At 51.0% G+C, this 23487-nt stretch overlaps 1 protein-coding gene across 13 annotated transcripts in view; it reads left to right on the forward strand.

Annotated features, from left to right (window-relative positions):
- The window catches only part of MSI2 (musashi RNA binding protein 2), a 389103-nt gene that overhangs the window by 226468 nt on the left and 139148 nt on the right, over positions 1-23487 (forward strand). For all 13 annotated transcript variants that reach the window (XR_010937428.1, XR_010937429.1, XM_067715513.1 and 10 more), the window contains exon 7: positions 23235-23283. Coding sequence is in view for 11 of the 13 variants with exons in the window: in XM_067715513.1 (XP_067571614.1) it covers positions 23235-23283 (49 nt within the window). In the remaining 2 variants the exon portion in view is untranslated. The remainder of the gene's footprint in view (positions 1-23234; positions 23284-23487) is intronic.

Below are 23487 nucleotides of genomic sequence, written 5' to 3' on the forward strand. Positions count from 1 at the left end.
TCCGTCTGTTCCATTGATTGTCCCCAGTTGGCTTTTCCCAAGCTGTCATATACATCACAGTTGAGGGGTGGCTTAGAGACTGATGTGAGGCTAAGGGATGGAAGAGAACTGACTGGGAGTTTTGTTGTATTCAGCTACCAGATAGTGATACACACTTGGGGGTGAGATCTCAATTCAGGGCAATGAGGAATCAGCACAGTACGTTGATACGCATGCTTTACTCTATTTCCCTATTAATTCCTTTTTTTAAATTAAAGATGTAGTTACACACAGACACAGATACATTTTGCTCGGAAAAGTAAACACCAAAATGTTAACAATGGTGATTTGTAGTTTGCCAACTTTGGCCAACTTTGCCAGCTCATTGGCAGTTTCTGCTACGTACATGTAATGCATGTATTAAAAAATAAATGTTGGGCTTCCCCGGTGGCGCAGTGGTTGGGAATCTGCCTGCCAACGCAGGGGACACGGGTTCGAGCCCTGGTCTGGGAAGATCCAACATGCCGTAGAGCAACTAGGCCCGTGAGCCACAACTACTGAGCCTGCGCGTCTGGAGCTTGTGCTCTGCAACAGGGGAGGCCACAACAGTGAGAGGCCCGTGCACCGCGATGAAGAGTGGCCCGCGCTCACCACAGCTGGAGAAAGCCCTCACACAGAAACAAAGACCCAACACAGCCAAGATAAATTAATTAATTAATTAATTTAATTTTAAAAAATAAAATAAAAATAAATGTTTTGCAAGCCCTCCTTTATAACAGATTAGGCACGGTACATTTGTCAGCTGGCCCAAGGTCACTCCACACATCAGCAAGAGTCCAGGTCTTGAAAGTCCCAGAGCAACTGCTCTGTCCCCAGAGCTGCCCTTCATCTGTTAGTCAGTCAGAAAGCCATGAGCCCTTGCCATGGGGTGAGGGGCAGAGAAGGCATAAGATGTGGTTTCTGTTCACAAGGTGCTCATGGCTTGGGAGAGAGGTTTCTATTCAAACTTTCTCTTCCCTAGACCATGACTCTGTCCTCTCCATTTCCCCAGAGTTTGGTTTCTCCTTCATGGCGCTGTAAGGGGAGCCAGTGCCGGGTCGTTGCCCTCCAGGCCATGCTGCTTCCTGCGCAATCCCCTCCCCTCCCCTCCCCTCCCCTCCCCTCCCCTCCCCTCCCCTGGTCTCACATCCAGCCTCCTTGTTGAAAGCTCCCAAGCCTGTGTCCTGTCGTGGTTTCAGAACGTGGCTCCCAGGGCCAATCTCCCCTGGTGTCCTCATGGATGTCCTCGTGTTGTGGCCTGCCTCTGTTCTCTGCACCACAGAGGCTGGACAAAGGTGTGTCCCCGTGAGCAAGGGGGCCGGAGGGAATTCAGGGGACAGTGATCCACCAGTGGCTGGACCGAGGGGCACATGTATCAGTGGGGGACAGAGAGACCTGAGGCTGGCAGGCAGGGTCCAGGCCAGCTACACTCGGACACGTGGGTGGCTCAAAGTGGTCCTTCGGGAAAAATAACCAGGCCTCACTGAGTGGAACTGGTGAACAAGGGTGGTCAGTGATCGCAGGGAAGAGGTCATCGTGTGGTAGGTCCAGACTTACAGTGACAAAGTCCTGAAACTAAGAGGGATGTGGAAAAGGTAAGAAAAGGTGAGGCGAAGGTTGCATCAGAGGATGGCATGGCAGAAGGGGGCAGGGTAGCTTGGGAGAGGGAGGGGTCAGCGAGGGCATAAAGCTCAGCCCGTGGGAGCTGGTGGTCCACTGGTGGAAATGGAGTTTTAGGGGGAAGGCACATACATCTGCGTTAGGATGGGTTGGGTTTTGAGGTCCCAGAATATCCACGTGGCAGGAAACAATGGCAGGCAGAGGAGGGAGGCTGGCATTCTGGGGACAGGCGTGGGAGGGGACTCTAGAGAGGTGGCTGGCTGTGGAAGCCACGTCCTCTCGCGGGGAAGAACTCAGAGGGCGAGACTGGGGGTAGCAACAGTGCAGGGTGGATGACAGCCTGAAGGTTTATGGAGCGGGAGAAAAAAAGAGGAGTCGGGCAAGGTTACAGAGAAGGGAGCAGAAGCCATGGTGCCTTGAGAGACCCCGGAAGCAAGAGTGTGCTGGTGAAGGATTGTGGGAGATGCTGAACTTTCCTGTTTAATAAAAGTGGGGGGGGGGGCTTCTAGATTTGTCTGGACAAATTTGCAAAGTTAACTGTCATTCCCTGATACATGCAGATACTCCTTGCTTTCCAAAAGAATGCGTCACCAGAGTTCCTGGAGCAGGAATTTGTACGACTTGTAGTGTGTATGCTACTTTGCATGGGAGGGAATGAAATTGAAGGTGAAATTTAAGAATGAAGTTGAAGATGAAGACTGTGTTCATACCTATTTGGTACGGGTTGGGTGGCGTCTGTGTTTGTATATTTATCTAAGAGTTAGTATATAAGTCGGGGTGGGGTGGGGGACAAATGGGAAGCAAATAAGGAAACAGAATCAGTTTCTCTGAAATTCCGTGCCTATAGATTTCTTTCTCTGGAACCAAAGAGAAGCTTTAGTGAGTTTTTCCTTTGCAGGTAAAGCACAGTTTTATTCTGTAGCTGAGACTTTTCTAAGTAAAGCAGCCCTCCTTTTAACCTCCCCTCCTCAGGCCTGTCCCCCTTGCTGCTCGGGCCCCTCCCCTCCTCCAGACTCTCTTTAAAATAGACTTTCATGCATGAGGAAGCATCATAATGTAATACTCGTCTTATCTTCACATGTACCCAGCAGGCATTTACAAAAGGACAGTGGCGAACCTCAGATATCACTGCAGCCAGGGAAGGTTGGATGCTTTTTTTTTGATACGTCCCCACCTGGGTCTGTCCCGAGTGAGACCCTGACAGGCCAGGTAGCTGCGTCCCGAGCCCCAGTTCCCACCTTCTGAAAGGTGTTTCTCAGGCCCCCGACTTGTCTCCCTGGCGATGGGTGGTGCATCCGGAGGACTTGGGGAAAATCTGCGGTTATTAAGGCTCATTTGGTAGGTGTGAGAAGTCTGTAATTTTCCATATGGTGTATTTGTATGCACAGAGATGTGATACACCTGGCTGGTGGCCTCTTTCATTTTGTAGATGTCTCAGGAGCAGATCAACGCTGCTTCTGTAGTTGCCCGCGGCCTCTCCCTGTGGTTCTGCAATGCCACCACCCCTGGGGTGTGCGTGGTCACTGCGCTGTCCCCAAGGAGCAGCCCTTTGTAGTAGGAGCCTGGAGTTGGGGGAGGGGAGAAGGTTGCCCACAGGAGGAGGCCTTGTGGTCCTAGGACCTCCCCCAGGCTTTATCGAGCTGTTTGAACATCTGGATGTGTCCAGCCTGTTGTATTTCAGTTGAGCAAAGCTGGAGCTTGACCGTCACGCCTGCTGAGGGAAAACCTTCCGATGCCCTCCTCCGTGCACAGGTTACAGTACACGAGGGTTAGCTTGGGCGGCTGGGCGGGAAGGCAGATTTCTGACAGCTCGGAATGCACGGAAATGGTGTGTGTTGGAGTGGGGGGAGGGGGTGGCCTGTAGAGTGATTTTCAAGCAAGTGTGGGTCCAGCCCAGACTCACAACCTCCTGGTGCGGGAAACACATCCTGAGGACGCTGATGTTGTTGTGCATTGAGATGGCAAATGTTTTCTTACAGTTGAATCCGTAATTCATTTGGTATTAGGCTATGAAGAATCCTTCTTATTTCTCTTCCTTTTATTTCACTCCCCAAGATTCTTTTTTTTTTATTTTTCTAATTTATTTTGGGCTGTGTTGGGTCTTCGTTGCTGCGCGCACGGGCTTTCTCTAGTTGTGGCGAGCCGGGGCTACTCTTTGTTGCGGTGCACGGGCTTCTCATTGTGGTGGCTTCTCTTTGTTGCGAGCACGGGCTCTAGGTACGTGGGCTTCAGTAGTTGTGGCACGTGGGCTCAGTAGTTGTGGCTCACGGGCTCTAGAGCACAGGCTCAGTAGTTGTGGAGCACGGGTTTACTTGCTTCGCGGCATGTGGGATCTTTCCGGGCCAGGGATCGAACCCGTGTCCCTTGCGTTGGCAGGCCGATTCTTATTCACTGCAACACCAGGGAAGTCCGCATCCCCAAGATTCTTTTATGATGAATTGTCCTTTCTCAGTCTCTCTCTCTGTCTCCTGTCTCTGTTTCTCTCTTTGTGTCCGTCTCTGTCAGTTTCTGTCTCACTCTGTCTATATTTACCCCCACTCCCTCTCCCCCTACAATGACTAGAAGCATGAAGACCAGTGCTTTTTCCTACAAATGCAATGTGTCCTCTTCAAAGTGGGAGTCTGTATACTTATTCCAAAGATCTCGCCTTTGCTCTGAGCATTTTCAAAGCTTTCACTGTGAACTCATATTCAGACTCTGTGGCATTTTCTTCTGAATATCCTCACTGGTGATAAATCTTTGGCCTTTGAAAGTGGATGTGATTTTTGGAAACCATCACCAGCCTCAGCTCCAAATAACTTGTGGCCAAGATTGATTAGGCTGTTTTGGGATCGGAACGCAGCAGGACTATAAAATAATAAGACTAGTTGTCTTGCATGACTTGGGAAATCCCTACCCACCGTGACCCCCCAAATCTCAGAAGTATATTTGAAGTGTTCATGAGTAAAAGCAGGGCTTTTCGTGGTAAGTTCTTTGAAGGGGACAGTGACCATGTTGGTGTCCATCCTGGTGTGTTTGTTTATCAAGCAACAAGGTGGAGATTGCATTTGATTTAATCTTTGTTGCGCGTTAGACATCAGACCAAGCCAGCTGATGAGAGATGCAGGGCCAGGGTCATTATGGGTTAGTGAAGATCTGGCATGGGGCATTGAGATCAGCAGAAATTGTCCTTTTGCAACTCCTGCTGCAGGTTAGCGGGGGCTGTATTGGGGAGCACCAGGGACCAGGAAAGAGGAAAAGCCACCCCGAGCGCATCCTCTCCACTCCCTCCCCTGTGGGCAGCTCAGGAAGGGCGACCCTGGTGGGCTGGGCATGCAGTTCTGCATTCCGCCCCCTGGACCACACGCTATGGCCAACTGCCTCTTCGTCTGCTGCCCTCACCTGTGTGGACTTCTCAGACTTCCGGCCCCGTGGTACACAGAAATTGAGGTATCCACACTGACAGCCCATTCTTCCTCGTTCTGCTCCTAGGAAAATCAATCCATTTGCTACATGAATGACTAATAAAGTGAAGACTCAAATGACAGGAACCGTAAACCTCCTTTTGAAATGATGGTACACACAGTCCATCTGAGGGCTAATGGTTGGGGTCCTCAGTGGGGCTTGGGAGGTTTGATGCCGGCTGCAGAGAAGTCCACGGGTATTTCCTTCAGGGAGAGGAGAAAAGCCACACCTCGTGACCTAAGTCCCCTTTTAGAAGGCCTTCTCTGAAGCCTGTATTTTGTCCCGGACAGTGATGCTTTAGTTCTAAATGATATCAGGTATCAGACGTGTGGGACTGACGTGACATGGGAACTAAGAGTGCAGCTCAACAGATACGCTGATGAGCCCAGCGGCACCGGGTCAGGGATGCGGGGGAGATAGAACTCAGGAGATGGGGGTACTGTTGATGGCAGCGGGTGTCCTGGGAGAGGCGGCCTGCACCTGGACCTTTAGTGCTGAGTCCTCAGCGCAGTGTGGTCTTCACGGCACCCGGGCTCCAGGTGAGAGTATGCCTGCGTCAGACAGGCATCACTCATCGCGGAGGTCGACGGGGATCCCAGCGCAGCCCTGCCTCTGTCTTCCCAGTCGGAGAGATGGGGCAAAGCGCTGCTTCTCGAGGGGGTTGAGGATTAATGAGCTGACATTTGAAGACTGCTGGGGAGATGAATTGGAAGTGCTCAGTACTACTATTTCACGTGGAAGTCTGAAAATAACCTCGCTGAAGCGTTCTGATAAATAACTAAATCGGGCCAGCGAGGGAGAAATTTCAGCTGTCTAGAGAGTATTTCTCTTAAATATTTTTCTCTCACGTGGAAAGGAGGAGCGAGGGAGAGATTCTGCAGGAGCATTCATCCCGGCGTTATCCCGCTCACGGAGGCAAGAATGTGGCGTCACGGACGTGGATGTGACGCGGGGAAGCCGGGAAGCTCTAGGGATGCCCTGCTTTCTTTTGCTCCTTTAACTCCAGACCCGAGGCATTCCCAACCAAATGAAGTCCCGCCAATATTAACTCAGCACCGCCCCCGCCGCCCCCTGCCCCCAACAATGTGAACACTTTCCCAAGGTCTTCTCTGGTTTTTCTAAACTTTCCCATCCTTCAAGACCTGGCTTCATTCCATCTTCTGCTGGGAAACGGTGCTTGAAGATTTGGTTGAACGGTAATTTCTGCATCCCTCTGTTCCTGCAACTCTTTCTGCTGTGATAAGCTGCTGTTTTTGTCCTTTGGTTGTACATGTCTGTTTCAGTTCGCCTCTCCACCCGGGCCATGGGAGGCAGGAGCGGTGCCTTGGTGACCTGTGTTGGGCCTGCCGTGTGTTTGCTAATTGTCCACTGATTGGTTGTTTTTGAAGTAGGGTTGATTTACAATGTTGTGTTCATTTCTGCTGTACAGCAAAGTGATTCAGTTATACGTATATATACATTCTTTTTTTATATCCTTTTCCATTATGGTTTATCACAGGATATTGAATGTAGTTCCCTGTGCTGTGCAGTAGGACCTTGTTGGTATCCATTCTATATATAATAGTTTGCATCTGCTCATCCCAAACTCCCAATCCTTCCCTCCCCTGCCTGCACGCCACCCTGCCTCAGCGACCACAAGTCTGTTCTCTGTGTCTGTGAGTCTGTTTCTGTTTCGTAGATAGGTTCATTTGTGTCATATTTTAGATGCCACATATAAGTGATATCATATGGTGTCTGTCTTTCTCTTTCTGGATTGTCCATTCATTATTAAATTGGGCTGTCGTACTGCTGCTCTGTCCCTGGCGGCTTCTCTCTCTTCCCCTTCCTCTGTCTCATTCAGTGGAAGCTGCAGCCTCTCGGGTGCTAGGGTTTTCTGTAGGCCTCTTTGGGAGCTGGTCCTGGGTGGGGAGGATACCCCAGCTCCTGGGGCCTTTCTGATGAGGAGGCCTGGGGAGGATGTTGGGAATGGTGTCTCCACCCCCACACAGCCCTCCCATTCTTTCCTACCCTGATTAGCAAGATGCTAATAAGCCCTGGCTCCACTGGTGTGGCGTCCTCAATAATACTGAGCTCCCCACCAGATTCTTAGTTTTAGAAGTCACACAAGCTCTGAAGCTGCTCGAGCTGGCTGGGGCAGGTACACGCATCTGCAAATAACTTTAAAAATATAGGTTTATGGGGCTTCCCTGGTGGCACAGCGGTTGAGAGTCCGCCTGCCGATGCAGGGGATGCGGGTTCGTGCCCCGGTCCGGGAAGATCCCACATGCCGCGGAGCGGCTGGGCCCATGAGCCATGGCCGCGGAGCCTGTGCGTCCGGAGCCTGTGCTCCGCGACGGGAGAGGCCACATCAGTGAGAGGCCCGCGTACCGCAAAAAAAAAGGTTTATGGCACGTTGCCTTTTTCTCTGCCTTTAGCTCTCAGCACATAAACTGGAATTAGGAGCAGTCAGTTCAAAGCCCCTGGGTCCCCTCTCATCCCGCTTCTGCCTCTCAACATCTCACTCACCCGCAGGTGCGGTGGACGTGGGCCCGCCACTCATCCGGCAGACAGGATGATCTGGAAGGTGGAGAAGACGCAGGCCCCGCTCTCAGGGAACTTACCCCCCAGTGGGAGCACACCCAGTCATGCAGACAATGGGGTGCTGATCCGTGGAGCAAGGAATGGGAGTTAACAAGCTCAGAACAGGAAGTGAATACAACGCAAGGCAGAGCAGTAACCCCTCACTCAAATATATTGAGTTCACACCCCTTCCCCCTTTCCCCGCCGCTGCCCGCACAGAAACGGGGAAGGCTCGTTGAGCTGGACTCGCTCTCTCCTTCCTGCTGCCCTGAGATGGGGCTCCTCGAGTTCCAGGCCGTGGGGCTCCAGGCCTGTCGGCTCAGAACGATGTCATTGCTCCACGAGGGATGCTCCTTGGATCTGGTGTGCCTCGAGGAGGGAGGTTCCTTTCTGCCTCGTTCTCACGGTCGTGGCGCTGCCGTTTCCCGGAGCTGATGCAGTCCGCTAGCCCCCAGCTATGCCTCTGACCCGCCCTGTAACCGTGGGCGGCAGAGGTTTAAGCCCCTGACCCCTCAGCCCTAGCCAGCACTCTGGGATCTCCTCCCAATCCATTGGGGGAGGTTGGTTTCAGCCAAGCCTGAGGGTAGGCCCTCCGATGTTACTCTGCCCTCCGGTTCCTTTCAGGAAAGCACAGGTGGAGGCCCAGCCTCTCCGTGTCTCACGCGGCCCAGGCTCTCACCGATTCCGCTGCCCTGCTCCCTTGGCTTAGATGTCTCCCCAGACCTGCTGCTCTAGTGCCCGGCCCATGGGGCCTCTTTGCCTGGAATGCAGTCCTGCCGTTTCCATGACAAACTGTCTGTCTCCTCTGGCCAAGTGAGTGAGTTTTCACTCTGAGTTTTCAGAGCTCTGGAGGGCAGGAGTGAATGATTAAAGACTACAGATGTCTGTACGTGCCCTGCAGGGGGCTGCGTCTCTCTTAGAGCTCTCCTCACATACCACGCAGTGATTGTCTCTGCCCCTGGACCCCCAGGAGTCAAAAGTCTTCCTCATTTTAAAATCATTGTGCCTTTTATGGTCCGCTTAGTAAATATGTGTTGATTGAATGAATATGAACAATGAATGAATGAATTCTAAAGGTAGTAGTTTGCCTCTGACAAACTCATTTCTTTCTAAGTGAGGGGCTGCCCACTTGCTAGGCCTAGGATGGAAGCCTAGGCCTCTGAAAGGCTTGTAACCTGTTGGCATCTGGCTAAAGCACCTCTTCAGGTGCAGGATGGCATACAGGGATTGTGACTAGCCTTGGGCTTCAGACTCAGGTCCAGAGGGTGAGTGACCTCAGTGAGTTCATTTCTTTAGCACAGAACTTAGAAGCAGAAGAGCATTGCTTGGTTAAGGCTTGGCAGCAGGTAGCAGGAGCTGTCTCGTGCTCGCACACGCCTGCCTGTTTCTCTGTCTTGGCCGGTTTTCCATGCTTCTGAACCCTCACGGCAGGGCATAGCCACCCCGCCTGTGGCAGGGAGAGCTGGACAGATGTTTGAGAAAGTGACCAGCCCAGGGAGGTTGTTTCATCCTTGGTCCTGCTTGGTCAGGTAAAGCCAACCTGTCCTCTAGTTTTAATTTCACTTGGCATCAGCATCGGTTGAAATAGGGAAGGCCTCAGGTACAATGAACAATGTTAGACGTCTCTCCTGACCAGCTCACTGAGGCAGTGATAATAATGGACGACGGCCATTTAGTTCTCCTTGTGTGCCAGAATGCTGCCCACGAGTTAACTTCTCTTAATGTTCGTAACAGCACTGTGAGGTGGGTACCAACTGAGAGGCGAAGTAACAGAGGCACAGCAAAGTTGAGTCACCTGCCCAAGGTCACACAGCTAGTGAGTGGTAGAGCCAGAATCGGAGACCAGGGAGTTTGCCTCCAGAGTTACTGGTCTTTCCTGCTCGTCACCACTGCCGAGCTGGGACCCAGGTCCAGGTGCCCCACTAAACACTGCTTGTAGACACATGCATCACTGGCAGAAGAACCATGAGGCCTTTTATAAACCTAGCTGGATTCCGACGGTGTCCACAGGCTGATGGGATTTGGCTAAAGACAGTACCGCGGGTCCCTTCTCACATTTACCATTTGATTTCAAATTGGTGGTGGTGAGGATCCCTTAACTCTAGTATCTCAAAGGAGCCTGACCCCCTGGGCTCTCATAGCCTGTGGCCAGTTCCTTGTAGTCCAACTGTTGATGGTCAAGGGCAGGTTCCTGAGTGCCACGCAGCACCTGAAGTCTTCTGAGACATCTTGGCCCTGGAAATTTCTGTCATTCTCTCAGAAATCCCCAGCCCTGGAGCTAAAGAGGGAGAAATTACAGATCTGAGCAGTTGAGGAGCAATTTAATTAAAAGCAAAAAGAAATGTAAATGAATTAGCCAACAGTCTTCATGGGGCATCGTCATTGGCAGAGGAGGCCCTGAGAGGAGGAGATTAAGGCTGGCTTTTACTTATGAAGTTCCATGGTAATGGAACCCTTAGGCTTGATGGGGTGAGGACTTCTCACAGTTTGGCATGTGGCAAGCATTTGTCTCTGTTAATTTACACAGAGAAGGGAAGGGTAGTAAATCCAGGAACACGCTGCCGGCTTCTGTGCTATTTCACAGGGGTATTTAAAGTAACAGCACCTGACAGTTTACCAGCAGCTAAGAGGTTTTTCTGCTTCAGAAAGCAAAGTATTGTAGGCGCTGTGCAACATGTATAAATGATCTGAAGAATTAGGGTACAGCACCTAGTACAGTTTTCAGCAAAGAGCTGAAGGCTTCATCACATCATAGAGTTCGCAAACGCAGGGCGGGCGGGATGGGCCTCGGGGTACAACACAGGTGTGCCGCGTGGCCTGTCGTCCGTCTTTCATTTCCTCTTACCCTGGTCCCAAATTGAATTGCCAAAATATGTTAGATGGCGGTGCATTATTTCACTTGCCCGCTTCGTAATTCCTCTTTACCTCAGACAGATGAAAAACATGGCACTAAAGCGAATTGACAGCTCTTGAAATGAGAAAGATCTTTATCCTTCAGAGTGTTGATGTAGAAATAAATGAGAGAAAAATCTGCTTGTTGGGTCTTGAAGCAGCTTGAATGGGTCCTTTTTTTTTTTTTTTTTTAAGGGTAGGTGAGGCTTTTCCCCTCTCCTTTCTATTTTCCCCTTTAGGGAGTTGTGTGGCTTGGGGATTAAGTGGGAGGTTGGTTATTCTGTCAATACTCATTTGCAAAGATCTGAGTCACGGTCAGATGTTGACTCAGAGATCAGGCCAGACCTCTGAGCAGGCCAGAGGGGTCCAACCTCGGGGTCAAGAGAAGGCGTGTGGGTCTTCGGGTTGACTTCATTACATCAAAAAACCTGTCAGGTCTTATGGTTACTCCACCCCAGACGGCATGAGGACCAACTAAAATGTCAAGTGTGCTTGCTTTTGGAGAATACCCAACTCACTCTGCCCCTGGTCACCCCATGCTGCCAAAAGCCCCAATTGACGATTATGACAAGTGCTGATAAATACATTTCCGAATCTCATAAGTAGTAATAAGTACAATTTTGTGTATGAAATATCTCAAAGGTTAGAAGATCTGTTTTCTAAACCTAAATGAAAAGAGAGGGACTTGATAGCTGAAAAAATGGAAACCACTGGATTTGAGGCTCTTCTCTATCTGAATTGTTTTTTCTTTATCCTGCAAAAATCTTTCTGAAACTCAACCAGCAAGCACTTACTGTGTGCAGTCATTTTTGTATTAGTTACTTTAGCAGGTGCAGAGCTGTATATGAAGTTTCCTGAGGACCAGGGTAGATGGTGAGACAGAGGCAGTGGGGACTACCAAGACAGATACTCATGTGACACAGTACTAATTCAGAGTAGTCAAGGCCAGTGCCAAACTGGGGACACAGGTAAGGGGCCAGCTCTTTCTACTATAGGTGTACCTTATTCGTGCCCACGCTATCCAAGGCAAGAGAAATTAGGGCATACTTACTTGCATTATAAACTGATCTGCCACTGAGTTTCTTGATATAATGAGCCCCCTTGTGGTTTTTAAAAATTATTATTTTAAATGTTTATTTTTTAATAGTGTAGAACTCACAAAAAGTTGTAAAAACAGTACAAAGGACTCTTGTGTACCCTTCACCAAGCTTCCCACGATGATAATATCTCCCATAACCAGAGCACACTGTTAAAACCAAGAAGTGGATGCTGGTACATCATCGGTTTTGTGTGTGTGTGTATGTCCGCGCGCGCACGCACACGCTGTTCGTTGAAATTTTATCACGTGTAGGTTCGAGTGACCCTGATCACAGTCGGGACGCAGAAGTGTGCCATCACCACAAAGAAATTCCTCATGTAATGGTTTGTTCCTTCCCCCGCCCCTGACCCCCGGCAATGACTCATCTCTTCTCCGTCACTATAACTTTGTCATTTTGAGAATGTTACGGAAATGTAATCATACGGCCTTTGAGACTGAGACGTCAGCGTAATTCCCTCGAGATCCATCCACGTTGAGCATCAGTGGTTTGTTTCTTTTTATTCCGAGGAATATTCTACTGTAGGATGTGCCACGGTTGGCTCTGCCATTCCCCTTGCTCTCTAAAAGATGGTTTATTTGCATCCGACTCATTACAGCCCAGCAAGGTACCCTTAGGAGGGTGACCCTCGCTCATCCACACTGAGTTCACTAAATTGGAATTTGGCGGTCACAGACGTGAAGTCCGTTCCTCCGTTATCCAGCCCTCAGATCCTCGTCAAGAAACTGTGTGTGGGCTTCCCTGGTGGTGCAGTGGTTGAGAGTCCGCCTTCCGATGCAGGGTACGCGGGTTCGTGCCCCGGTCCGGGAGGATCCCACATGCCGAGGAGCGGCTGGGCCCGTGAGCCATGGCCGCTGAGCCTGCGCGTCCGGAGCCTGTGCTCCGCAACGGAAGAGGCCACAAGAGTGAGAGGCCCGCGTACCGCCAAAAAAAAAAAAAAGAAAGAAACTGTGTGTGCCAAGTACCGGGGATAGCAAGGGGCAGTCATTTACCACCGACCCGAGTGCTTTCCTGTGTGTGATGTCATCACTTTCTGCTTCCCAAGGCTGGGGTGAAGCTTCTCAGCGATCATCGCCCCTTTTACACACAAGGAGACTCAGCCGCCAGAAGCCCTGCCCCTGATGGTGTGGAGGTGGACGTGGGGGATAGGGCTTTGAACCCAGGACTTCTGATCAGAGCCCAGCAGGCTCCTTTGACCCCAGGGCTCAGTTTGCCCGGCATTGCTCAGAGCCAGTTTGCTCCTCTGCAGAACGACTGGCCTGGACGCGTATCTTTGTGGTCCTTTCCAGCTCAGATGTTCATGATCTTATCTGAACAAAAAGTAACTCTGCTGAGTGACTGAGTCCTTTAGGCTCTGTTGCCGCAAGTGAACTTTGTTCTCGGCAGCATTCTATTTCTGTGAGCCATTATTTGAAGACACTTTGGGAATTTAAAAGTAACAATGTAGAATTCCTTTAAAAAATCGTCTGTCGTTTAGAGCTTCCTTCCTCGTGCTGCTGTTTGATGGAGTGTTTGACCCAGGACTTCAGGGGGTGACCTTAGGGACCAGGGCGCCCAGGAGATTGGCTCTCATATGGCCAAAAGGGGAAGGAGCAGAGCTTCCTGAGATGCCATTGAGCCCCACTGAGAAGTTTTGGGGTGAGTGGTGCTTGGCGCCCTGATTCAGAGGCCTGATGCCGTGCAGTTTGCAGGGTTCTGCCGCGTGCCAAAACTGGGCTTCAGATCAGAGGAAGCTGTTATTTCAGGCATCTAAGTGCTGCTACTCCTGAATTCGACTGAGGGATGGGGCAGAGATGCTCTGAGTCTTTGAAGCTCCAGAAAGGGTTCAAAGGAGCCTTGGAGAAGGGATTCCTGTACCAGGTGGGAAGGGAAGAGGTGACCTCTGGGTCACCTCTAATTCCTGAGGATTGATTCCGAGATAAGTGGAACCTCCGTCTTCGGCCCCAGGCATTCATTACAAGCCCCGCTGTCTCCCTCAGAATCACAGGCTGGTGGAGAGCAAAGGGGGACCGTTCCTATGACCTCTGGCAGATCACCTCCCCCTCCTCAGGTGCAGTCCAGGAGAGAGAGGGGGGCTTTGGAATCCGATAGACCCATCTACCTCCCGTCCCAGTGATGGAGTGGTCGGCAGGCACCATGGCGTGGGGGTGTCAGAAAGGCCAAAGGTCATTTTAAACCCAAATTCTCTTCATCCGTGCTCTGCGGCCAACTCTTTGTGTCGGCCAGACAGGAGAGCCTGGATAAGCATGGGTTAATGAATAAATGTGTCACCTTGGCAAAACTCTCCCTCTGCCTCCTTCTCCATCCTTGTCAGCCAGTCTGTTAAAGGGGGCAGGATAGAACGTGCCTGCAGGCCTGTCCCAGAGGGTCCAAGGTGCAGGCAAGCCCTCCATCGCGTCATCAAGCCACACCGTTTACCCTCCCTATACTCCAGGCTGCAAGAAAATGCAAATAGCCCGAGGGACTGAAATCAGGCTGGGAACCTAGACTCTCCAAGCCTGCAAAACTCCAGTTCTCCCCTGCCCCCCCCACCCCCCGCCCCGGTCCCTCCCCAGGCGTATGGCTGCAGCTCTGCTTGTCACCGTTCGAGATCGCATTGGCCACGGGAGATGTGGATGATTTTTCCATTTGGTCCTGATGTTTATTTCATGCCCATCAACATCAGCCCATATGAGGACAGATGAGGGGGTTCTTTACAGGCAGCGCATTTTCACACTTGGTAATTACAAACCCTTCCCCTGTCTGGTCAGAGTCTTGGAGATCTATTTTGGCAATTAGCAGTTTAGTATTTGTTTAATGGGAATGCAAGAGAGTGTTACGGCACGTCAGTGCTCCACTAATGATTTGCCTGTCTCCTCCGGAGCTGGCGGGTTTGGGCCTTTTTCGCGGTAGGGGGAGCCTGATGGGGAGAGGCTGGCGGGGTGGGGGGGGAGTGGAGAGGCACATTGGGAAGCTGGCCTGCCCCTCGCCCACCCACAGCACACACTCGCATGCCTGCATGCACGCACACGCTCACAGCCGGTGTTGCACACGGGCCGGGGACTTCCAGAGCACGGCAGCCGCCACGCAAAGGCGCCTCGCACGAGAGGCCGTTAGGCCAGATGCCATTTCCACGTGACAGCTGTCAAGCCTGTCGGAACCAACTGCTTCTCCTCCAGCAGCTTGTGCCCGGCCTCTGTCTGTGTCCCTTTCTCACCGCCTCCCTTCCTTCGCAGCCTTCTGTCTCATCCCGGCTGGTGTGTCCCCAGAGAGAGCCTCCTGCCCCGCCCTCTGGGGTAACGCTGGGCCTGGGCTTTGCCCGCACAGCCAGGGCCCCCAACTCCACCCGAGGCTGTACAGGCAGACTCTTGCTTCCCTTGCTCGGTTTTGAGATGGTGCCCCCCGGGACTGCTCCCCCAAGGACGTGCTGGTTTCATTAGTGGCTGTCCCTGGATGTGACCCATTGGCAGTGGGAAGTTGCACAGGGTTGGGTGCGGTTCCCCCACTTAACCGCGTGGGGTGTGTGTGTACGTGTGCACGGGCGTGTGTGTAGGTGCACACATGCGGGGATTGCCAGGGCTGGGGCAGTGACTTGCAATAAATGTTATGATGAGAGTGCCTTGTGTGTCAGGCACTCACCACCCACCACCTGAAGGCTTCCTAACAACTCCGGGGGGCGTGCTCACTCAGCATTCTTAGGGCTCGTGTGCAGCACGGACTCTGGTGGTCTGAGCCCTGGACTGAGTTCTGGGACTCCTCTGCCAGTTCCAGCCCTGCCACCAGCTTGCTTAGTGACCAAAGAGCGGACCCCTCAGCCCCCTTTTCTCTTTGCTTCCCTCTCTGACCGTTCCCTCCTCTCCTGAGCCTGCTGGAGGTGATATACGGCTATCTCCTTGGCTACCTCATCACCTCTCTTAACTTTTTGGGAGAGTTTTAAAGCAGTGTTTGTTGGTTCACTCAGGAGACAACAGAGCTGCGCTGAGGCCTAGGCATTCAAAAAATAGAACACGGTTAAGGGAGACCAGTAGAAAGATGTAGGGATGCATCTGGTTTTAAATCCCAGCTCCATCATTTGCTGCATGTGTGATCCTAGGCAAGTCACTTAATTGCAATGAGCCACAATTTCCTTACCTATATAATGGGTGTGATAATAGCTACCTCAGAGCTATTATGATAACTAAATGAGCTTTTGCAAATTGCCTATTAAGCTCCAGTAAATGGTAGCTATTACAGTAATCATTATTTCGGAGGGAACAGACATTTCATAGCCTAGAGTCTGATATTTACGTGTGGAATCAGCATCCCTGAGTAGGAGGTTTTGCCTGCCTTTATGTAAGTAAAAATATCTGAATCTTCAGAGTGGAGTTGATCCTACACCCTCTGGCAAGTATCTATTTTATAAATTCACAACGGCTCTGTGATGAACACCAGGGTTTGCATTTCTGTTTTGTTTTGTTTAAGTTAAATGGGAAAATGAAATGACCCCACAAGAATTAAAAAAGAGTAAAAAAATAGGGCCAGTAAAGAAGAGTCTTGCCAACTGGGGACTGAACATTCTGGCCACAGTTAGACTTAGGAGCCTCCTATGAAGAGTTGAGGAAATGTACTTAATGCCACTGAATTGTTTATCAAAAAGTGGTTAAAACGGCAAATTTTACGTCTATTTTACAACCAAAAAAGAGAAACTAAGCAGACTGTCTGTCTTGTTACTTAATTAAGGCACGGACGTGAGTTAAAATAGACAAGCCTTCAGGTGGGTGCAAACTAGACATGTTTGAGCCTTGGAATGAAGGAAGAAGCGCCTAGTGGCAGCAGCTGCAAAACCACTCAGCGCCGCTGTCTCTGCGGCCCTTCCAGGAGTAAGTGCACAGAGATGGGCGCCGAGGGGCTCGGGTGCCTGCAGCCAGGTGTACCAGAACCTGAGCCCCGGCAGGCAGGCAGGGCTGGCCAGCTGAGATTTGGACTGAGAAGACCAGCCGCTGAGTCCTGGGGGCCCAGTCCCCCCCATCTCCAGAACCACAAGGGAGGAAACTGAGGCTCGGAGAATTTGTAATAATCCCTGTCTTCTGGGGTTGTCGTGAGGACCGAAGCAGTAGTACCTGTGAAAATATTGATGGTCGCGAAAAAAACCCAGTGATTTCTTTAGGTTTCTTCAAGTCCTGGGTTCAGTTTTTGGCCCTTCTCAGCTCTTTCCAGAACAGAACTTTGGCTCTCTTTTCCTAAGACCAAGACAAGGTGAGGAGAGGCCCCCAAAAGCCACCTGTGGCAAAGGGTCTGCGGATCTGGCAGGGGACAAACAGCCAGTCTTCGGGCAGCTGAAGGTGCAGGTAAAGCCCCTTTTATTTAGGGCCCGTCCACACACATACATTGCGATTAAGGCTCAGCTCTGGATTTAGCCATTTAGATCCGTGGTTCTCAGCCTTGGCTGTACCCTGGAATCCCTGGGGGCGCTTTAAACACTCCTCTGCCGTATCCCCGGGACCCGCTCCTGAGCGCTGATTTCACTGGTCAGCGTGTGGCCTCGGCAGCAGGGTTTTTTTTAAGTTCCTCAGGTGGTTCTGGTGAGCAGTCAAGGTTGAAAACTACCGATCTAGATTTCAACGAATGGGATTTTCCTGGCTGTTCCCTTTTGTCCTCCATTCTTCCTTTTGGGCAGTGATTAAAGATAGACTGTCCTTACCCTCTGCAAGGCTGAAGCATGCTGAGAAGTTTCATTCCAATAAGCTAGACGCCCTTACCAAGCTCTAGGGCAGGAGCGGAGTCTGGTTTTGTGCAGGCTGGTTGGAGGAGGAGTGGAGAGCAGTGCCGTCCTATGTGCAGAAACAATCCCCGGAATAAGGCAGCCTCCGTCTCCAGTGGGGATCCCAGGCTTCTCTGTTCTGGGCAGTCCTGCCTCGTATACGAGACTCAGTCCACTCTTATGACTTTAGTGCCTTGAGTTTATAGAGCATCAGCAGGCCTGTTCAACCCTGCGCACTGTAGTGTCACGGTATCGCATTTATGGGCGTTTATTTAAACTAACGCTTGAAGTATTTGAGTGGGAGCAGGAAGTGAAATTGAAAGGCATTTGTTCTGGGGGAGTTTGGAGAGCTGCGTTTCTTCTTTTCCTTTTCCTCTCCCGCCTTGTGTCTGACCAGATAATTTAAGGATCATTTGAAGTGCATTTTCCTGCTTTGTTCTTGATACCTGTGGTGTGTGTGGGGGGTGTATTTGTATCCCAAGAGGGGTAGGACATTTCTGAGGGTGTGTTGGCCAGCCACAGCAAAGCTCTGGAACATCCTCAGTCACAGAGAATTTGTGAAGGACCGGTGGTGAATTTGATGCTCCTGGATGGGGTCCCAGCAGGTTCTGTGGTCCGTTTCAGCATTCTAGGCAGAATCTCTACTGATGGATCCTAGGTGACCGTCCCATACAGTTCCCTCCGTTCACAGATGAGAAACTAAGGACCAAGAAAGGAGGTGACTTCCCCTCAGTGAGCTCCTCATGGAGCTGGGATTGGAACCTGGATCCTGCCCATGCTTTGTGCCACACTGTCTGCCATGAGATGGCTAAGGTCTCACCTCTGGATATGGTCCACATCTTCTGCCTCCTTCTACAATCACCCAGCAAGAAGGTCGGGCTCACAGTAAATCTTTAGACTCGTTATAAAGAGGGTCCGCTCATTCATTAAATGAATTAGGATTAGAGAGGCATCACCCACTGACTTGAGTGCTAAGATTGCAGATTTTCCTGGTGCTCATTTAGGGAGGAACATGTTGCCAATTTCTCTTGGCACTTCCAGCATCTCAGTCTCCAACCTCGCTACTGAGGTGAAATTTAGAGACGGTCCCTTCACATCCTAGTACCTGTATTCCACTAGGAAGGTGGAATCGATCGTTTAATACTCAGCTGACATTCCGCCTTTCACCTCCTTCCACCCATTTTCTTGCCTTTCTTCACTGTCTAGTATTATTTGAGACTGTGTATCTGCTTATAGACTAAAAGCTTTTTTTTTTTTTTTGAGAGCAGGGACCATGTATGAGTCACCTGTTTCCACAAGAATGCCATGTAACAAACAACCACAAAACCTCAGCGGCAGATGATAGCTGTTTATTTCACGAGTCTGCAGTCGAAAGTCCACTGGGAGCGGTTCTGCCGATCTTGGCGGGGTTCACTTGCATGTTTTGGGGTTGACCAGCTGTTCGCCCATCTAGGCTGGCCTCAGTTGGGGCAACTGAGGGGACTTGGCCCTGCTCCACGTGTTTCTCATCCTCCAGCAGGCCAGCCTGGCCATGCCCTTCTCATGGTGACAGCAGAGGTGCAAGAGAGAACAAGGCGAAACACACAGACCCTCATGAGGCTGGGCCCAAAACAGACATACCATTCTCTCCACCTTTTTTATCGACCATAAGAAGTCAAGTCCAGATATAAAGGTGGGGAGGTAGACTGCCTTTCTTGAGAGGAACTGCAAAATTACAGGGTAAGGGGTATAGGGTCATTAAGGCAATCCATATACTATGGACCTATATAATTCGCCTCTTATCTGGAACTTAGGCTGATGCTTTGCAAGTAGTGCATAGTTAATAAATACATGTCACATAAAAGTAAAGTTAATTGATTAGATTTTCTAATCACAACTGAGCTGACTGACTGATGTAGCCATTAGCTGGAGTTTGTTGGAAGGGAAGTTTCTGTCATCCTAGGAGAATCTGAATTTCTCTTTTAGAATCTGAATTTTTCCTGCATTGGGTGCAGGGACAGCTTGGTTGCCACTAAGAAGTCCCTCTTCTTGTCATCTTTTCTGTCATGGGTTCTGCTGCTGTCATTTTCAGGATCTTGGAGTGTAAGTGTCTGAGAGACAGGGAACAAAGCGGGGGAGAACTGTTCATCACCCTGACGTGTCTCGGTTGCCCCTGGAAGAGTAATTTGGTTCATGTATTGAGCACTGAATGGATGTAAAGAGGGAGAAGCAGCTCTGTCCAGTGTCTTTAGCTTTTGTTCTTGTTTCTGCCCCTCAGAGCAGCACATGGGAGGTAGGGTCCTTAGGCCAGCAGCTGCATCAGCATCGCCCAGGAGCTTGTTCGAAATGCAGACGCTGCTTCCTGAATCAGACACCCTGGGGCTGAGGCCCAGGGATCTGTGTTTTAACAAGTGCTCCAAGTGATTCTGACAGGGAGGAGGTTTGAGACACCCTGCCTAACCCCCGTGGGCCATGGAAGCTAACAGTGTCGCTCCCACTACTGACTCAGACACGGGGCGTGACTCAGACACGGGGCGTGGGCCATGGAAGCTAACAGTGTCGCTCCCACTACTGACTCAGACTACTGACTCAGAGGTGCCCCACTCAGACACGTGGGGCACCTCTGAGGAGGTCACGACGCACTCTGAGCCTTGCAATAGTCAGGATTACAGGCTCAGGGCCTCCTGGTGTTGGACACCAACGGGGGCACCCCCAACCAGCTCACTTAAAGTCACTTGCCCTGCTTTGTCGTTTGCAGGGGTACACCACTGAGGATGCCAGGGCTGCGTTTTATACCTGCCTTTACACCTGACTTTTATACCTAACTTTATTAGAAGGCAGATCTCAAGGTTGGAACAGGCTCCTTCTCCCCAGACAGACCGGGCAGGTGCCAAGACGTGGGACAAAGTGTGCTCAGGTTCAGACACCTCCTCCCCTTCTTGCCCCCTCGCTCTAGAGACCCCCCAGGACCACTAGGCCTGTGGGCCCCCACCTCTGGTACAAAGAAGTCTGTATGGCTGGTGAGGGCACTGTCAACACAAAATAAATACCAGCGCCTTTGAAGCAGCATTTCACCAGGGTTAGCGGTGTTTTCTCCCCGAAGTCAGAGAAACGCCTGTGTCCAGCCCCCTAACTCTTTAGCTCCGTGAACGAGGCCTGGCCTGCAGGCTGAACTCGGCACAGCCAACTAATGTGTGTGTGTGTGTGTGTGTGTGTGTCTGTGTGTGTCTGTGTGTGTCTGTGTGTGTGTGTCTGTGTGTCTGTGTGTCTGTGTGTGTCTGTGTGTGTCTGTGTGTGTGTGAGAGAGAGAGACGGGCAGAGTTACCAGTTTGCTGTCTCCGGGGCTGAGTACCAGCCGCCTTGCCCGTATCCCTCGCATCCCTACGATGGAGGCTCACACAAGCCTCTTCTGTTTGATTCACATAGAACCGTGAGAAACAGCCCCGTATGTGAGGCCGTGGTTTTCATTCTATTCAGTCTTTGTATGTTCGGATTCTTCCAGTTTCAGCTCTTGCTGTTCTGCCAGGTTTCCATCGCATTGATGGCTTCTCTGAATTAATAAGTGTTTTGCGATCGTGAAAAGTTTTCTTCCCCCAAGCACCGGGACTTACCCATATTGATTTTTATCCCCTTTCTCTTTCCTCTCTAGCTACTTCTTAGACGTTCTATTTTGTAAAGTGTTAATAGAATTTTTCTTGCGCTCCAACGCTGTATCTATTCAGGAGGTCTTTGTGAGGTCCATTGTACACTGGACCATAGAGGAAAGAGCTCTATTCTTTTTTTTTTTTTTTTTTTTGCGATACACGGGCCTCTCACTGTTGTGGCCTCTCCCGGTGCGGAGCACAGGCTCCAGACGCGCAGGCTCAGCGGCCACGGCTCACGGGCCCAGCCACTCCGCGGCATGTGGGATCCTCCCGGACCGGGGCACGAACCCGTGTCCCCTGCATCGGCAGGCAGACTCTCAACCACTGCGCCACCGGGGAAGCCCAAGAGCTCTATTCTTTACGACAATGGTTGCCCCCAAAAAACATACACAGAGCCTCCTCCTCACTCATCAGGGTGGAGCAAATATTAGCAGGGCAGCATCAGAAAACATCCAGAAATAGGAAGGAGAAGAGGGACCCAATTACGCACGATGGAAAGGAGGGGCGTTGAAAATACTTATTCTTAATTCAAACTATTTATCTCCTAAGGGGATCTGAGTTTCAGTACCCAAACATGGCCAACACAGAAGGGGGGCTGTTTTTCTTACTGTTAGGCATTTTCAGCTCAAAATAAGGACTTGGCAAACATCTTAGAAAATATGGCAGTGGGTGTGAAACGGATGTCATGTTCACCTGCACGATACCCAGCAGGCTTCGCCCACCACCCACCCGCACCCCAGGCAGTGGAATCCTCCTCGAGGCCCCGGGTCGGAGTCTGCGATGCCATATGCTCAAACGTGACGGCCCTTTGTAGAAACAAACCGGTTGATCTTCTGGTGGTTTCGCTTGAGGGGTGCACGGGAGGCAGCTGGCTATGGTGTGTTTGGCCTCAGCAGGTGCCTTGGGGACTCATCAATCCTGCCTGGCCGGGAAGGGGTCTGGTGAAGGCACCCCCTCTCCAAACTAGCATCCCCTACTCCCCTAAGCCTGGTTCCTGGGAGAGAGAGGACAGCTCCTTGCTGGAGGAACAGTCACCGTGCAAGGCCATTTCCCTCCCAGTAACTGACTACAGAGATGGGGACCAGAAGGGGAAGGCCCCAGGAGCCTGCTTGCTCAGGCCCGGTTGCTTAGCAACACCAGGGGCCCTGACTCCAGAAGGGATGTGTAAGCTAGGCCAGTCCCTTGGAGGTTTGTGTCTGGCTTGCCTGCGCCTTCTTCCGTTCTCGCCTTGGCGTTGCTCTCCCCGTTATACTTGATGGGCGTCTAGAAAAATAGATTTGACTTGTCCGGAGGCACCATTTTAAACCTGGTCTTATTGCTTTGCCCAGTGTCTTCCCTTCCATCGGAGACTGTCATCTGGGAGGAGTGAGGAATGAATAGCCGATGGTTCTTTTTCTCAGCTGGCTTAGCTCAGGCCCCCAAGCTCCTTTCCGAGCCTTTGAGCTCCAGTGAACAGTGCTTGGTCCTTCGCACCGCGCACACACGCACACACGCACGTTGAAATTGCTCCAAGCACGGAGCCCTCTGGCTAACAGTTCTGTCCACCCACAGCCATGTGGTTGGATTGTATTTTTACTGCCAACTTTGGGCACAAAATGAATGAGGAGACCAGGCTACTCGCCTGGCCAAACCAGGTACAGTCTGCAAGTGAATGGCTGATTGGTTTAGGACAGCACCTGCACTAAAGATGTGTCTTTTGTGGAGCAAATAAAGGATTGGATCATAAGTAAGAGGAGTGGAATTCAAAGCCAAATCTGGTTTCATAAGTGTGAGTTTCTTGAGGTCCGTGTGGGACTTGAGTGTGGATCCTGACTCTCCAGAAATGACTAAAAGGGTTGCAGGGTGCCTGGGGGGACAGAGGAAGGGACTAGGAGGAGAGACAGAGGATGCCTTTGGTATTTTCCTCTCTTTGATTTTTTTTTTTTTTTTTTTTTTTTTTGCGGTACGCGGGTCTCTCACTGTTGTGGCCTCTCCCGTTGCGGAGCACAGGCTCCGGACGCGCAGGCTCAGTGGCCATGGCTCACGGGCCCAGCCGCTCCGCGGCATGTGGGATCTTCCCGGACCGGGGCACGAACCCATGTCCCCTGCATCGGCAGGCGGACTCTCAACCACTGCGCCACCAGGGAAGCCCTCAAATAGGTTTTAACAAGCAACGTGACTTCTGTAACGGAAACTGCTACCCCCCCACCACCAATATATAAGGTTTTGTGCATTTTGTTAAAATTCCTAAAGCAGAGACTCTATTTTGTATTTGTTTTGCAGGTGGAGGATGCAATGCTGATGTTTGATAAGACGACCAACAGGCACAGAGGTAAGAACCCCAGTGTGGGGAGGTTGCCCCTTCATCCTCTCCTGCCTCCATCTCTTCTCACCCCCAGTCCTGCAGACAAAAGATACAGTGACTGTTCCAAAATCAGGCAGGTGGAGGTGACGTGTGTTGTGGATCTCTATTAAGAGAGGGGCCATGGTAGTGTGGACGGTTGATACTGGACAGTTAAAACACCATTTCCTTTTG

Source organism: Pseudorca crassidens, chromosome 19, assembly GCF_039906515.1.
Source record: "Pseudorca crassidens isolate mPseCra1 chromosome 19, mPseCra1.hap1, whole genome shotgun sequence".
NCBI classification, from domain to species: domain Eukaryota; kingdom Metazoa; phylum Chordata; class Mammalia; order Artiodactyla; family Delphinidae; genus Pseudorca; species Pseudorca crassidens.